General features: G+C 40.8%; 1 protein-coding gene across 1 annotated transcript in view; it reads right to left on the bottom strand.

Moving 5' to 3' along the window:
• ANXA5 (annexin A5) overlaps positions 1 to 8,468 on the bottom strand; it is a 30,108-nt gene extending 21,640 nt beyond the window's left edge. The window contains exons 1-2 of the mRNA XM_025921711.2: positions 8,315 to 8,468; positions 8,166 to 8,209 (exon numbers count right to left, since the gene is read on the bottom strand). Coding sequence (XP_025777496.1) covers positions 8,166 to 8,174 — 9 coding nt within the window. The 5' untranslated portion in view covers positions 8,175 to 8,209; positions 8,315 to 8,468. The remainder of the gene's footprint in view (positions 1 to 8,165; positions 8,210 to 8,314) is intronic.
• Positions 8,469 to 12,859: the final 4,391 nt, after the last annotated feature.

Raw genomic sequence — 12,859 nt, 5'->3', positions numbered from 1 at the left:
CGAGTCATTGTCAAAGCTAGCCAAAGCCACGTAGTGGTAGTAACGGACCAGATGTGAGTCAGACATGAGTCACAAGGGCAGAAACGCTGCTTGGACATCCTGTCCAAACTCTATTCCTGCCCACACAAAAATGTCTATCCTGAGCAAATGTGACTTTCCATGACTCATATCGGAGGGCTTCTCCTTCTTCCCCTTAGTACCCACTGGCCTCCAGTTAAACATTTATACCTTACCCAGGTTAACTCCAACTATAAGTAAGTACTGTTCCCTTCACCCATTCCCCACCTTGTGCTCAATTACCTTCACTCCCAGCCACCAGTGCCTGATCAAAGAAATTATATATCCTCAGATGATACGTGGCCAACACATATAATTCCCTCTTTTAACTCTCACCTTCAAAATTATCCACTCTTCTAGCTCTATAATTTTGTTGGCTTTTTTGTTCATTTATTCTAAATGAATAACTTCTTTACCTTCAAAGACTAGGCATGCCAAAATAAAATGAATACAATTAAACCTAAACACAAGTGAAGGGTTGCTTTTCTAGATAGAATTTAAAGAAACAGGAAAACAACACAGAAATAACTTCAAATTTAGGGGCGCCTGGGCGCTTAGTCGGTTGGGCATCCGATTTCAGCTCAGGTCATGATCTCACAGTTCATGGATTTGAGCCCCACATTAGGCTCTGTGCTGACAGCTCAGAGCCAGGAGCCTGCTTCAGATTCTGTGTCTCCTTCTGTCTCTGCCCCTCCTCCACTCACACTCTTTCTGTCTGTCAAAATAGATAAGCATTTAAAAAAAAAAAAAAGAAAGAAAGAAAGAACTTCAAACTTAAGGATGAGAAAACATTCACCTGTCTGGAACATTTTAAACTGAAGCTTTTCTGAAGGCACAGAAGAAAACTTGAAAGCCCTCTTTAAATCTGTCTTCCAGTTCAGTGTTATCAATACTTCATCAAACACCTTACCTAACATTCCACATTAATACTAATTAGGAAGCAAGAAACCATGAAGCACACCACTATAGCCGAGCAACTGCTAAGCAGCTGTACAGTAATTTTTAAGTATATTTCTTCCGAGGCTCAGGTTTCACGAAAAGCCCCTGGAGGCCCCCAAGAATGTTGGGGAAAAGGAAAGTCAAATGACAGAACTCTGCCTTCACTCCCCAGTCAGAGCAGTTCAGGTCTTATCTGATGCACACTGTGCAGGCCCATTAATATTTCCTATGATAATGGGTCCCACTGATGAGCAAAGAAAAAAATTAAAAATCAACGTACCAAGAAAGAAATGAGATGAGCAAGAAAAAAGGGAAAAACCAGTATGACAGACATGATTCAGATCTAAGGTGCAAAGTAAAGTAAATATCAGGAAAAAAAAAAAAAAAAACTAGAACTTCCAAGAGGTACAAACACAATCGGGGGTCAGAAACAAAATCTCAAGCTCTAATTCTAAGCCTTGCTCCAATTCCATCAAAAAAGGTGAAAGTTCAGGGTGCCTGGGTGGCTCAGTTGTTAAGTGTCCAACTGATGGCACAGAGCCTGCTTGGGATTCTCTTTCTCCCTCTCTCTTCCCCTTCCCCATGTACACATGTGCAAGCACTCTCTCAATAAATAAATACACATTTAACAATAAAAAAATGAAAGTTAAATTCAAAGACTTAAATTCAAATTGGCCTCTGACCATTACCTTTGACCCCTTTCTTAAAATCAAGTGTAAGGGAAAAAAGTATCACTATAAATAGTTTAAGTTATACGCACAGAGGTAGAAAAGAAGTTTTGATAACAAAATAAAGGTTTTCAATATGATTTAGGTTTTTGTTGTTTCTTTAATGCTCCCATGACTATGACTACTTCCCACCTGGATAAGAACGCCTTCCCTTGGCAAATACCAACAAATGGAAAGTTAAACTGTCCGTCAATAATGGTGATGCCTTGAGGGAGCTGAAGTGGGCAAACGCATTAGCTCCCAATGAGTATACGTTTGGTTTGGGGTATGTAGGGTTCCATTTTACCTAACTGTTCAACTGGGAATTCTGTGAACAGTACTTGAAAAGCTGTATCACTAACCAATTCATTCACCAATGCTTCAGAAAATAAGCTTATAGATTTTTCATATTAGAGAAGAGTATGCATGGATTCACAACTTTATTTCCTTTTGTATCTAAACAAGGGGCAGAAACCTAATAAACATGGCTGGTCTTACACAAAGATAGGAAATGTTAGACTCAAACCATTTTTAGTCATAGGAGAGAAATAGTACATAAATAAAAGACCTACAGAAATGAAAGAGGATTTAAAGATCATATATATCCTGCTGTTTACTAGACAGCATCTCCTAAATGTTTTATAAAGAACTCGAATTCAACAAATTCACTAACTCCATCTTTTCCGCACCTCAAACCTGCATTCCTTCCTCAAAGAAAAAGACAAACCACTCAATGAAGCAAGCCACTCATCTTGACCTGACCAAGCCCTTCACCACCTACCACCATCCCACTCATGCACCCAGTCTGCCAACTCTCTCCATCAATCCCCTATCTAAAGCCCCAGCCACTGCCTAGTTTAAGTCTTTAAGATTTCACTGGGACCATAGCAACAGATTCCTAAGTGATCTTCCAACTTCCAGCTTCTCTCTCCTTCCCTCCCTCACCCCCTGAAACACCATGCGGTCTCTGCTGCCCTCAAATGCAACATCACACTGGCACCAGGGTGATTTTTGTGAAGTGTGAATCTAATCATGGCATGCCCCAACTTACAACTTTTTCACAGCTCTCCTTATCTACAAATGGTTCCTACTCTTTAGCTCTTTCTGGCATCTGTTTCCAAGACAGGGCTCCATGTCCCTACCTGACTGCAGCTTCACTCAAACAATACCATACTGCCTGCTGCTCCTGGCCATGCCAAACTCCTTTACACCCGTGAGCATTTACTTTTGCTGCTGTTGCTTCTACATATAATGCCTTTCCTCCTTGTCCCATCTGACTAATGCTAGCTAGGTAACCTCATTTTTCTGTGAAATAGTAATATTTATATCTGAAATAGTATTATGAGCACTAAATAATGCAAACAATGGACTTGGCAATGCATCTGTTATTTCACTAAACTTTCGTTCCATTTCCTCTTTAATTCCCATGTCTAACGATACCTGGCACATAGTGGGAACTCAAAACTTTCATACGTTCATGAATGCATGCATGAATAGGAAGTAAAGAGAACAGTTAGGAACGGGTGTTCAAAGAAATGATACCAACTGCAATATGTATTAATTTCCAATAAATCAATTATATATAGGTTTACATATTATATAAACTACTGAATTGAAAGGCTGGGTCCAAAAAAAAAAACACTTAAAACAAAGGCCTTAGGAGCACAAGTTTTTGTAAAAGATCAACTAATGTGTTTGTGAAGTTTTAGAATAGTATTCAGGTTATTTGAATTTATATAAATTTATATTGAATATAATATTGAATAATATTGAATTTATATTTAAATTTATATAAATAAATTTATATAAATATATATTTACATTTATATTTCTACCACAGATTGCCTGTCACTAGCTTGCCACCTATAGCCAAGGGGTACCAGATCTAGATAAGGGAATTAAGGTTTCCTGAATCCCAATGAATTGCTCAGTGGCTTGCAAAGCAGCCACGCAGTTTTGGATCTAGTTCTTTCTCAGCATGCAAAATGTAAACAAGATTGCGCTCTCAGACAAAGGAATCAGGAACTGAGACACTAACCCACAGCAGTACAGGTCATAAGTAAACAGGTAATCCTGACCTAGGATCCCAAGAGGGATCACTACAGACAGATTTGATTTTAAGATGAATGGTGGAAAAGATGCAATCAATATCTGATCGACCCCTCTAGCATGAAACTCATCTCAAATCTATTTATTTACATTGATCCTGCTGTTCTTTATAAATTGTCACAGTGCAATGATTTCAAACCAAAAAAAAAAAAAAATTATAATCAAACCTTGCACAATTTAAATATGTATAGGAGAGAGAACTCTGATGTTCATGAAGTCTCTAGTGAAAAATTATGTAGCCTGATTTTGCTTCATGACATGCCTGCTGCTCTAAATTAATTCTTTATTAACATTATAAATAAAGCTAAGTTCAGATTGGCCAAAATCTGTATTTTTAAAGTTGCAGTCTCATAAAGAAAATTAGAGATATAAAAGACTTAAATTGAATTAAAATGTATTAAATGGATCATTCATCTTTGAAATACATCCAACTCTTGATTTTTTGAAACCAAAGAATATAAAAGTACAGAATGTACTTTTAAGTACCTAAAATAAATTAGAATATCTGTGAAATAATTTGGCTGTAGCTAAATAGTGATATTTTAAAAACCTGCATGAGCAAGTTAAGCAATAAGAAATAGGTCAGCGTCCAGTTTAAGAAACCCACCCCAAGATATGGTTAAGTCAGATTGAGGAAATAACCCTAAAATCTAATTAAAAATTCACATTTATATAATCACAAGCTGACCATTGCAAAGATGAAAGGATTCAAAAAATATTTTACTATATATAAATAACTCAGGCAATTAACAGCTCTTTGGCCATTCCTTAGTAAATATCTTGAGCTAGCTTATGCCCAAATTTAGCATAGAAAAATGTTAGTGGTCCAATAATCATAAAAATTTACTATTTAGCAAGGTTTATTCTAAACATGGAAGTTGTGGTTTTAAGCCATATAAATCCAAAGCCATTCAAATGAATGATTTCAAAGATAAAATATATATATATATTGTCCAGGAACTGTTTACATGCAGGTACATTTGTAATTCAGATTTTTCTTGTATGTCATGGAGAAGATACAGTTAATCAGTGTGTTACCTTTGAGAAAGCCTGGGAAGCCTCATGTTAGACTCCTTCTCTCCATAGTAACAATCACTTGGTAGACTCCCACATGTTTCAATGCTAGTGGATGAGGACTAGGACCAGAGAGAGAAGGGCAGAGCTCAAGTGGTGGTTATCCCACAAACACCACCAGCTCTGAATGTATTCACCCAACAAGACAATATAAATCACTTTTTTAAAATTTTTTTAATGTTTATTTATTTTTGAGAGGAAGAGACAGAGTGTGAGTGGGAGAGGAGCAGAGAGAGAGGGAGACACAGAATTGGAAGCAGGCTCCAGGCTCTGAGCTATCAGCACAGAGCCCGACCCAAGATTCGAACTCACGAGCGGTGAGATCATGACCTGAGCCGAAGTCAGACGCCCAACCCACTGAGCCACCCAGGTGCCCCTAACTCACTTTTTATGTAGTTCACAATAGTTGTCATGGCTTTGTCCCCCTAGACTGACATCATCAGGGTAAAATTTAACTAAAATTTTTCATTGATATAAAAATATTAATATAAATATACACAAGAGTATAAAGTATTCCTAATATGTATTTATAGAAAAAAAGAAACTCCAATTATCTATCAAAAATTAATCAATGCTTTCTCATTAAATTCTTAGCAGGACAGTCATACCCAGAAGTTACCTATATAATTGATTTCCTGGATCTCTGTAAACTCTGATTGGCAAGGAGGTGGTCCCAAGGTCAAATAAAAAGACAAAAACACCAGTATGGAAGGTACAGCTTATAAACATGAAGAATAATTGCTGTTGGAGGCGACATTTTAATTCCTCAATAAATAAGAAACAATATTTAACCATACATTTTAAATTACTGAAATGTACACCTCTATGTCTCAGGCATCTCATTTCACTACTCTACAGATGGCCACGGAGTGGAGGTCTCTGGCTCCCATAACCACAAGGCAACGGAACTACTACCATAGAAACCGTTTGAAACCTAACACTGAAGCTACTTCAGCCTTCCTACAATTACACTGGGGTCCAAGGGAATTTTTTTTGACACTAAAAGTGCAATTCCTTATTGTGGGCATTCTGCACACCATCAAATATAAGTATAAAGACAACAAAACGTTATCCTAGTAGTAAACATTTTAACAAAACGCTTTACTTCCATGGTTTCCAAGGATAACTAATAACAAAGTAAGTGCAAAATTCAACACTGTAGCTTTCTTAGCACTACTTATAACTTTTATGATGACCAAAAACTGTGGTTTTGACAGAAAACAGTCCTGGTGTTATACTGTGATAGAGATCATGCACATAATTTTGTAATATAAACCACCATTCTCCCAGATTATATATGTATAGCAGCTTTTATACTTTTCATTATTTTAAATTATTAATGTCCACAATTGAAAAAATGTGTTCCTTTATGCTACCTGGAATCTACATAATTAAAAGGAATTGATTGAGGGGTGCCTGGATGGCTCAGTCAGTTGAGAGTCCAACTTCAGCTCAGGTCATGATCTCCTGGTCTGGTCCGTGGGTTGGAGCTCCACGTCAGGCTCTACCGACAGCTCAGGGCCTGGAGCCTGCTTCTGATTCTGTATCTCCCTCTCTCTGCCCCTCCCCCGCTCACACTCTGTCCCTTTCTCAAAAATAAATAAACATTAAAACATTAAATAAAACATTAAATAAATAAACATTAAAAAAATTTTAAAGGAATTGATTGAAAAACTTCAGACATCACAGGGTAAACTTACAAAAGAGATTCAAGAAACAGCCGAATGAGCAAGTATAAAGGGAATGATTCTTTGATGCTTGTTTCATCTCCATTTACATCACCACACCAACAATATCAAGATAAGAAAAATAATTCTCAATGAAGGAAAGTTAGTTCCACATAAAAGTATCCTTTATGTGGGGAAGAACCTAAACCAAAGTTTCCACTGGAAGTAACAGGAGACTCAGTTTATTGTAATATTCCTTAAGTGTAATAGAGGAAGTAAGAATGGAAGCACTGTATAAATGAATAAAGTTACCAAGTCATCATAATCCTCCCATTTTTCTCTTGGAAAGAACCGTGAAACCTTATTCAATTTTGATAAGAGCTTTTGTTTTTGTTTTTTAATAAATGAAGAGTATAAAGAGAGGGTTTTGTCTGAGCAGTTAAAACACTTGTTTAAAAAAATGTTTGAAAAAAAAAAAGGATCTGGACCAAGCCAGTTAGATTGTTGAGATCTGTAAAATTAGTTTTGGGGTGGAGTTGTTAGCACTGATATTTTATTCACAAAAAAATTGTCAATTTTTATTCACAAAAGATTGTCAATCTTTTAAAGTCTGCTATATAAATTAAACTATTTTTTTTTTCTTTCCTACACTTGTTTAATGTGTATTTATTTTTGAGAGAGAGCAAGAACAGGGGAAGGGCAGAGAGGAGGAGACAGGATAGGAAGCCTGCTCCCACTGACAGCAGAGAGCCCCACATGAGTCTGCAAGTCACCATCCCCTGAGATCATGACCCGAGCTGAGCAGGAGTCGGATGCTCAACCTCTTAGCCATCCGGGCGCCCCTTCCCTGCAATTTTGATAAATGTTAAGAACAGAAAAAAAAAAAAAAAAAAGGCTAATAATACTAGGAAATCGAGTTCTGAAACAATCCCAAGGCAAATTCAATTCAGAACTCGTTCCACGAGTTCCTTAAGAAAAGCACCTCTTCTGTTTAATCTTTTGCATGAAAAAAAAAAAAATCCTACCTACAACTAACAATAAAATTGGGTTGAGCAACTGGAAAAAGCTCACTAGAGTTCTACTGGAAAAACACCAAGGCCCACTCACTGTATTATAATACAGGAAACGGCAGGGAACGGAAAGGGGAGGAAAGGAAAGAAGGAAAGGAAGGAAAAAAAAATGAAGGGAAGGGAGGGAGGCAGGAAAAGAAAGAAAGACAAGGAAAGAAAGGCGTTGGGCTCACATGACCGCTACGCGCTGGTTCCTGCTCTGGTTCTAATTTTAGCGGTTCTTTGGCTTTGGGAGGGCGCACTTTTACACACTCACTCACGAAAAGGGAGTGCACCCAAATCCGGCCACGTCACCCGCGGCAGAGCCCCACCGGCGGCTACCGGGCAGGTTCCGGCGGGCACTCCGCGGAATAAGTCGGGGCACAGCGAAGGGGTCGGGGGGAAGCAACGAGAGAGGAAACAGGAAAGGTGTCCCAGATTTCTCCCAGGCAGATTTCGCTTTCTCCTAAACTTTTTTGGCTTCCAGACGAATTCTACAACTCCCTTGACACAGCTTACGAAGTTGGCAAATGCAAGCGCTGCGCGGGGGCGCAAGGCCCTACCTGTGCCATGGCGACTGCTCAGGTCAGGAAAAGGTGATGCAAACCTGCAAGAGAAGAGAGGCACGGAGGGTTCAGCGAGCCGCACACCGGCCCTCCCCGCAGCGCCCCTCTCCGGACGGAGCCCCCACTCCGGCTGGGCGAGCACTCACCCAAGCGTGACAGAGGGACCCAAGTGCTCCGAACCTCCAGGCAAGCCTCGGAGCGCGGGGCGGCGGCGCGCAGGGCAGGGATGCAAGCGCAGTAGGCTCCCAGCAGCTGCTCGCAGCCCAACTCCAAGCAACGGAAACACCACCCGCCCTGCCCCGCCCGCCGCCTGCCACGGGGACCGGGCCCGCCCCTTCCCCGGCCTCACTGCGCCTGCGTGGGGCGCCACTCGTCCCAGTCCTCGCACACCGGGTGGGGCCGGGCTGCAGCTGCGTTGGAAGCGGCAGGAGGCGGGCTCCCAAGGGCCTCTGGACCGCCCTGTGTTCGCGCGCGGGAAGGGCTTGGGGACTCTGACCCAGCCTCTGGTTTGCGGGTCGCTGGGACCTTTCTTCTCTCCGTGGCCTCACAGAGCTGCTCAGACAGCGTGGCCGAGTCGACTTTTTGCAAGGCGAGAAAGTCACTGCGGCCAAGGACAGTGGGTCTTTGACCATGGTATAGAATAAGAGTGAAGTTTTGAGAGCCCTTTCCCAAATTTGTTTTTAAGTAAACAAACAAGCAAACAAAAAAGTGTCAGTGGTTGCTTCCTAGATAATGTATATAGCTTGAATGTAGATACCTCTTTGGTAGTTTATGTAGGAAATTTCAAAACCTCTGCTTGCATCAGTTCCTATTTTACAAACCAGCCTAGAACTTTACCAAAACTTAAATTTCAACTATACTCTGTATTCGTTCAACATAAAATCTGTAAGTACATGAGAGAGACACACAGAGACTGACTCCAAGATATTGTACTAGGCTGGTACAGAAAAAGCAAAGATAGACAGTGCCCTTTGTAGACTTCCTGGTGTGGGGGAGGAGAGGCAAGAGGACAACCTTGCAACACTAGACTGCATGAGATATTCTCAGATGAGAAGAGCAGTGCTGTGGAGATTCAGGATAAGAGATTAGAATCTAGTCCGCTTTGGGGAATAAAGAAGAGGTCTTGTCAAATTAAATGGAGAACAAATATGATTCTTGTATAGAACATCTCATTAGCTGGCACCCCCGGGTGGCCTGGTCACTTAAGCATCCGACTCTCATTTCTGCTCAGGTCAAGATCTCATGGTTTGTGAGTTTGAGCCCTGCATCGGGTGGGCTCTGTGCTGATAGACGAGAGCCTGTTTGGGATTATGTCTCCCTGTCTCTCTGCCCCTCGCCCACTTGCGCGGGTGCTCTCTCTCTCTCTCAAAATAAAAATAAGCTTCAAAAAAATTATTAATAAAAAACAAAACGAGCATCTCATTTGCTTTCACCTGTTAAGCCACATGTTTAATAGGCCCTGACAAAGTCCCAGCAGAGTGGTTGTTTACCGGATAGAAAGGCAAAACTGAAAAGTGTGTGGAGCTTGCAACATACACATACCGTCCCCTTTCAGCTTGCCTTCCCTCTTCTCTGGGAGCCTCTTTTCAACCAGCCCAACATCTCTATGTGGCCTCCAGTCCCCCCAGAATTCTTCCCCCCCCCCCCACAGCATTCTTGACAGGCCCATGCACCTGAAGGCAGCCCTTTCTCTGCATCTCTCCCTCCTCACACGCTCTTTGCTTTCTCTCTGCCTTTTGCCTGCAGCATTCTTTTTCCCATACACATCTACTTGAACTCCATTTCTTTTTTTTTAATATAAAATTATTTATTTATTTAGAAAGAGGGAGAGAGAACATGAGTGGGGGAGGGACAAAGAGAGAGGGAGAGAGGGAATCCCAAGCAGGCTCAGCACCATCAGCCCAGAACCCCATGCAGGGCTCGAACTCACAAACTGCAAGATCCTGACATGAGCCTAAACCAAGAGTCAGATGCTGAACCAACTGAGCCACCCAGGAGACACTTGAACTCAACTTACACATTCCCTGTCTCACTTCCTACTCTCAAAGTAATGAAATTCCATCAGATCTTATTGATTTTATAGGGAAATGCCCAGCGTGGGTTAATGACTTGCCCAGTGTCCTACAGCTAAATAGTGATAGAAATAATCAATTATTAGATCCAGAGTCTTGATATATGCCAGTTGATATTCCTTTTACTTCCAGTCACATCAATTTATTCAACTCCTGCTCTGGACCAGGCACAGGTCTTGATGCTGAGGAAAGGATGGTGTAGTAAATGAAACAAAGTAGGTCATACACTGGGTGGAAGAGACAGAAAATAAACAAATATCTATTATGTCAAGTATGATACATGCTATAAAGAAACTAAAGCAGGGCTAGGGACCGGGGGTGTGGGGAACACAATTTTGCAAAGGCAATCTGAAGGCACTTCTTGAGAAGAAATCTGAATTATTAGAATTTAATTGTATTTGACAACTATTTACTGAGCACCCAAAAACGAAAACAGGAGACACACTGTATATTATGAAAGAAATGCAATCAAAATGCAACTGGTTTCAATGGAGGGACAGCTAATATTTTCCCAAGGGATTTTATTTATGTTTAATTTTTTTTTCCAACGTTTTTATTTATTTTTGGGACAGAGAGAGACAGAGCATGAACAGGGGAGGGGCAGAGAGAGAGGGAGACACAGAATCGGAAACAGGCTCCAGGCTCTGAGCCATTAGCCCAGAGCCTGACGCGGGGCTCGAACTCACGGACCGCGAGATCGTGACCTGGCTGAAGTCGGACGCTTAACTGACTGCGCCACCCAGGCGCCCCTCAAGGGATTTTAAAAATGGATGTGACATTTGAATTAGGCTTTGAGGGAGGATATTTTACCAGGCAATGAAGAATTGAGAAAGAAAGGATGATCTGGTTAGGTGTACAGCAAACCAAAAGAAGGAAAGTACCTTTTTGTGCATGGGGTGAAAAGTGCATAAAGAGAAACTGCCACTTAGATGCTGCTTTGAATGGTATATTTAACTGATGAATTTTGAATGACTGGTTTTGTTTTTTTTTTATCTCCTGGGTATTATAAATAATGGGCACTCGGGAAATTTCCTTTACTATCTCTTAAAAACAAGTTTCTATCATTCATTTCCAAAAGTCCCCGGTCAGTGTCCAAAAGTCAACCTCAGAATCTGAGGTCCAGTGATGGTCCTCAGATGGTCCAGTGAACTCTCTCATCTTCCTAAGTTTTCTCTTTCATGCATTTAAAATCAAAATCCTTCTCACTCAGTGTATTGTCTTTATGTTGTGTTAAATTTAAGTATTGCATAATAATTTGGGGTTGTTTGCTGTACTGTTCTTGGATACAAATAATAGATGCCAGCTATTTTCTGATGAGATAATCATGTTGCATTCCTACCTAAAATTTTCTTTTCATTGGGGAAATATACCAAATGTCAAATAACTGATTTACAAACCAACATTTGAAACTCAATTTATTTGTAAACTCGGGATTTTCCCGCTTTCACTCTTGTCCTCAATTATTTGGATCACTCAGGAACTAGCCAATTTATTGTAAACAAGTCACTGAGCTTCTGTGTGTTGCAGTTTCTGCATCTCTCAACTCTAGTGTTTTGATCATATATCCATTGACCTACTGTTACTCTTAAATATAATGATTGATAAAGAGAGAACAAATGGGTAATCGGCTTTGCACAAGTAAGTACAAGTTTTCCCTAATTTTAGAAGAGTGGGAGTCTTGTGTTTTAAAGACTATAAAACTTTCAACTACTCTACTTTTAAAATTAATTTTGTTTAATAAATATTGCTGTTGCAAACTGTAATTATTTAAAGAAGAAAGAGAGAAAGGAATGTGAATTTGCAATAGGCAGAAAGAAACAAGAGAATGCCTGAGGGGTAAAGTAGGGGATAGATACAAAGGGAAAGCAGGAATGTCCTGCCTCTCGGACAAGAGCTGGAAAGAACACACCCCCTGAGGTCAGAGAGACCTGGGTTCAAATCCCCACTGTGCTGTGCAGCAGGTGTGTGATCTTAGGTTTCCTTATCTAAAGTGCTGGTTAGGGGGAGCCCCTGGGTGACTCAGTCAGTTGGGTGTCTGACTCTTGATTTTGGCTCAGGTCATGATCTCATGGTTTGTGGGTTTGAGCCCCACGTTGGGCTCCCAGCTCCAGCTCCACGCTGGCAGTGGGGAGCCTACTTGGGATTCTCCCCCTCTCCTTCTCTCTCTTTCTCTCTCTGTCCCTCCCCCACTCATGCCATCTCTCTCTCTCTCTCAAAATAAGTAAATAAATACTCTTAAAAAAAATAAAGTGGTAGTTAGCATTAAATGAACTACTTTGTGAAAGTGTCTAACAACTGGTTTGAAAGATTGGTTTCATTCCTCATGTTCCTTCCTCCTTCCCAAAACTTTATAATTCTCAGCTCCTATTCTGATGATTCAGCCTCCACCCTCCTAATGAAAGCAAAATTAACCTCCTTTGGTGCCACTGCTCTACTGCAGCAAGGCCTGTCTTATCAGGTCTGGTAGGCCCCAACTTTTGGGGGCCAACCTGATGATTCCTGGTGCCATTTCCCTTCTGTCCCCCATTCTTCCTCATCCAGAGTCTTCTGTCAGTGGCCCCCACTGACATACAGCTAACCTAGTCTCTTGACATGCAAGCCCCCACAGTCCCCATCTGA

This window comes from Puma concolor, chromosome B1, assembly GCF_028749965.1.
Source record: "Puma concolor isolate L17-30 chromosome B1, mPumCon1.1.hap2, whole genome shotgun sequence".
NCBI lineage: Eukaryota > Metazoa > Chordata > Mammalia > Carnivora > Felidae > Puma > Puma concolor.
This window is presented reverse-complemented; position numbering and strand designations above follow the sequence as displayed.